The sequence below is a fragment of the Helianthus annuus genome, chromosome 14 (assembly GCF_002127325.2).
Source record: "Helianthus annuus cultivar XRQ/B chromosome 14, HanXRQr2.0-SUNRISE, whole genome shotgun sequence".
Lineage (NCBI taxonomy): Eukaryota > Viridiplantae > Streptophyta > Magnoliopsida > Asterales > Asteraceae > Helianthus > Helianthus annuus.
In genome coordinates, this window is record NC_035446.2 from 98,206,332 (window position 1) to 98,210,737 (window position 4,406).

Consider the following 4,406-nt stretch of genomic DNA (forward strand, 5'->3'; position numbering starts at 1 on the left):
AATAGAATATTTTAATGCTTACATAAATTTTTGGATGTCCGGATATATTCAGAACGTAAGATATGCGCGAAAATGCAAACTTGTGCACTTTTTGACGCTTTTAGTCCCTATTGATCGATAAAGTTTATTTTAGCATACCGAACCCCTCAAAGCCTATTTCTAAGCTATGTAAAGGTTATTTAGGGTATGTTTAACTTATGATCAAGTTCCGGAGTGTTCGTTACTATTCAAATCGGTATAGTTTCGCAATTTGACACAATTAGTCCCTGTGATCGAACAAGGTTGATTTTAACACACCGAACCATCCAAAACTTATTTCTAAGTTATGTGGAGGTTATTTAAGGTATGTTAAGCTTATTTCACTATTCCGGAGTGTTTATTGCATTAAACTGGTTATATAGTGCGCGTATAACCTTCCAGAAAGCGACTTAGAGCTTGAAATTGGAATCGAATCGAATTGTAAAATTACCAAACACAAATACACACAAAACACCAAAACACATATAATAACATCAAAGCACATTGTTTTATTAATAATCAACTTTGTTTTACATCGTACATTGATTACAGAGCACAGTTGTCACAGTTAACTTGGTTTGTGCCACGCAAGTTGCCACGACAACAAAAAACCTAACTGGGTTATACTCAGTTACAAGTTGTGATTGTAAGAGGGAATTCTTTAAGTTGAGATTAATGCTAGCCAATGAATAAAAGTTAAGATTATTAAAATCCAATAACCCTTATTTTTATACCATCTATTAAACTATACCCTCGTTTAACCAAAATTAACCCGACCCGAACCTTTCATATTTCATATATTTCAAGGTTTTACATCTAGATCCGGTTCATGTATTTCATATTTTATATCTCCATTTAATGTATTTATTATTCCACTTCATGTATACATTCATTTCATTTCATGTATTTGTACACCAATTTCATGTATTTTTAGGCCAAAGTAGCCTAAGTGTTATTTTGGCTATTAACTGAAATTAAAATAACCGAATAAAAAACCATTAATTTATATGAATAACCGAACAAATTAACCAACAACCGACCAGTTACTAAAATAGACTAACTGGTAACTTCGATTTCAACTTCAGTTGAGGAGAATCGAGGGAACCATGCAGACCATAATGAAATGAATTAATCGATGACTTGAGTTATGACGTTTATCCTCCGCAATGATACTACAATAAATATTTTACGAACAAAAAAACTAACGGAAACGAGTACCGCAATGTAAATTGTCACTCCCGCCGCATCACATGTGCACGTTGCTAGTCATGTCGTAACATGGTAAAGAGAAAAAAAAAAACATAACTAAGCAGATCTTGTTTATTGGCCCAAACAGACACAATAGCTGTAGACATCTTGTAATTTTATTTTTAATAGAGATAATAGATACAATTCTAGGGTTTCGGCTAGTGATCTCCGTATCTCTCTTGTGACCGTTGTTCTAGGGTTTCATAATATATACACTAAGATGAGAAAATCCTCAGTTATCTGAAAATAACAATATTTATTAATTGTATTATGTTTACTTAAAATTATGTAAATAATAATCAAATATAATATTATTATTAATTTAGACACACCAATTTGTTACTTAAAATTATGTAAATGATAATCAAATATAATATTATTACTAATTTAGACACACCAACTTTGTTAAAAAAAATAAAAATAAATAAAAATATTTCACACTATACACCAAGATAACGGTATATTTGCTTTTAGTTAATGACTTAATTCTCCATCCTCATGGGAGTTTTTTTACCGACCTAACATGTGTCAAACACTAAAGTCATCTGACATGGGCATCCACGTGGAAAGTAGTAAAACTACAATTAGCCATCATATAGAAGTACTTACAAGTAAACACATAGAGATCGTCCCCACAAGCATAATTTTCGAAATTTCTTTTTTTTTTTAAATAACACTTCATTAGAACACTACTTTACCAATGTTAAACAAAAAAAATAACAGAAATATAAGGGTAAAAAGGGTATTGTCATTTAAACTCCACTCATAAGCAACGGTAAAGTCAAACAGAGTGTAAATAACATTATCCATAATAGTAAAGGATTAAAATTTAAAAATAAAATAAAATAAAAACCCTACTAACAATACTAAGTGCTAAATTATAAAGTTTTTTCACCCTCTTCATTCATTGAAGTATTCAAGTCTTTCTTGTTTTCTTGGTGGAGTTGTCATGAAGGACATCAAGCAAAACGGTGCTCTTGCATTTAGGGCACTTAGGGTACTCCTCAGCAAGCATAACGTACATCAAGCACCTTGGGCATCCAACCAACATCATGGATGTTGCCTCCGGGCTACTTGAGTACCGGAGCTCAGCCTCCGATGACACACAAGAGCTTGTTGGAGACATGGTGGCTGATCGAGTTGGTAATTCTTCGGTCTGCCGGTTAGCGGTTGGCGGTGACAAATTCAGCTTCAAGTCAAGCTTCCGATCACCACCTCTACCGTTTCTTCGACTCATGCTTTTAAACTCAATAATACTTTGAGTTTTCCTCTTGGTGGTACAAAGTCAACTGTAGATGAAATACAAAACCTTGATAAAAAGTCAAACTTTATTTTTCAAGAACTTAAAACTTTGATCATGTGCAACATATTTGGTGAAAACCCATGATCATAAAATAAATTTAAGGAAGACCAATGATCATATACAATAAGTTTACCTTGAAAATTGGCAAATCTTAGTCAAACTCAAAATCTTGATTAAAAAAAAAAAAAGTCAAACTTTATTTATCAAAAACTTAACCTTTGATCGTGTATAACAAAAAACACATATTTAGCGAAGACCCATGATCATATATAATAAGTTTACCTTGAAAATTAGCCAATCTTGTTCAAACACAAAATCTTGATAAAAAAAAAAAAGTCAACCTTTATTTCTTGAGAACATACAACTTTGATCATATAATAACATATTAAGTGAAAACCCATGATCATATACAAGAAAGTTTACCTTGAGATTTGCAAATCTTGATCAAGAACAAGAGAAAGAAAGAGATAATTAGGAGGTGATCAAGAACAGCACCACCGCCAGTGAGATGGGTTTGTTGGTTTAGATGCTCAAAGGCCATTTACACATATATTTATATATAAACAACAACTCAAAGAGAGAGAGAGAGAGATGGGTTTGCTTTAAAGCTTAATTTAATGGTAGAGAGAGGGATTGAGGAGGAAGAGAATTGAAGAAGGTGTGGTAGAAGACGAGAGAGTTGTAAATTGAGGGGCAGGAAATGCATTAATTGTTGGAAAAAATCCCAAGATGGGTGCAGAAAAGGGAAATTTGAAGTAAATATTGCAATTAATCAAATTGCAGAAGAACCCCTCTTCATTCATTGTGTAGACATTATTCATTCATTTAGTTTTAGGGTGTGAAATGATGTCCTTGAATATATTCACTGCTCACTAGTATTATATAGAGTACCATGTTATAAACCAAAATGCTTCATAGAGGTGTGTAAGGTATGTAGTAGGTAATATGAATTGATAACCAATGTACAACCTAAGAAACTTGCCAGAAGCTTTTAAAGCTTAAACCAAATTTCTAACAAATCCAACCACACCCTTATTAAAGTCTATATTACACATATTTATGTATGATAGCCTTAGACTTATTCCCACTTTATCATACTAATATTTACACATGGAATACCCTATTAATGGAATCACACCTAACATATAACTCCATTTTTACATTTCTTTTCTCTTTTGTCTGTTAAATTTTTCCACTTCTATTTGTCAAGTTACATATTAATTATTTAACCAAAAATACACTTAATATGTACATGTGCATTTAACCTTGTTTATTTAGTTCACGTCACATATATATACATATATTGCTGCATGTTTATCTGCTTAATTCGCAGCATAGCATTGGAAAAATCAACAAAATGGCCATCTTGACAGAATCATTTGACAAAATTGTCTTCACTATAACAATTTTCAATCAACAATAGGCTTGAAATGTGTCTGATGACACGATATACTCTGATTTGGCACAGTATATTCTCATTTGAGGCGACAAATTTCAATTTTGGCGCAGCACATCTCCTCTCTCGTGCCAAATGTGAATTATATATATGATGCATGTTTTTTCAGTCCGCGACATAGCAACAGAATGTTTGCTGCATCAACTAAAGGATGTCTTCCATCAATATTTGCCGCATGTTTATCTCGCTAATTCGCAACACAGCAACAGAAACACATTATGCTATAACTGTAATAAATTAGGACTTATTTAACACCTCAATTTGAAATGGTTAGGAGATGTCATGATGCATTAACGATAGAACTCGGGTTGATTGTTATTAAATCACTTAATTAGAACACGGATGATAAGAACTAAAGGGCATGCAATTTAGGTCATTTGG

General features: G+C 32.4%; 1 protein-coding gene across 2 annotated transcripts; it reads right to left on the minus strand.

Annotated features, from left to right (window-relative positions):
- Positions 1-1,994: 1,994 nt before the first annotated feature.
- Positions 1,995-3,304, minus strand: LOC110939711. Of its 2 annotated transcripts, none has more exons than XM_022181285.2 (2): positions 2,993-3,304; positions 1,995-2,575 (listed from the first exon to the last, which is right to left on the minus strand). In XM_022181285.2, exon 2 carries the CDS (start codon positions 2,501-2,503, stop codon positions 2,183-2,185), a length of 321 nt encoding a protein of 106 aa, XP_022036977.1. In that variant the 5' UTR covers positions 2,504-2,575; positions 2,993-3,304; the 3' UTR covers positions 1,995-2,182. The 2 variants fall into 2 exon arrangements, with proteins under 2 accessions (XP_022036977.1, XP_035838496.1); XM_035982603.1 differs by having other exon boundaries at positions 1,995-2,555; positions 2,993-3,296.
- Between the last annotated feature and the right edge of the window lie 1,102 nt (positions 3,305-4,406).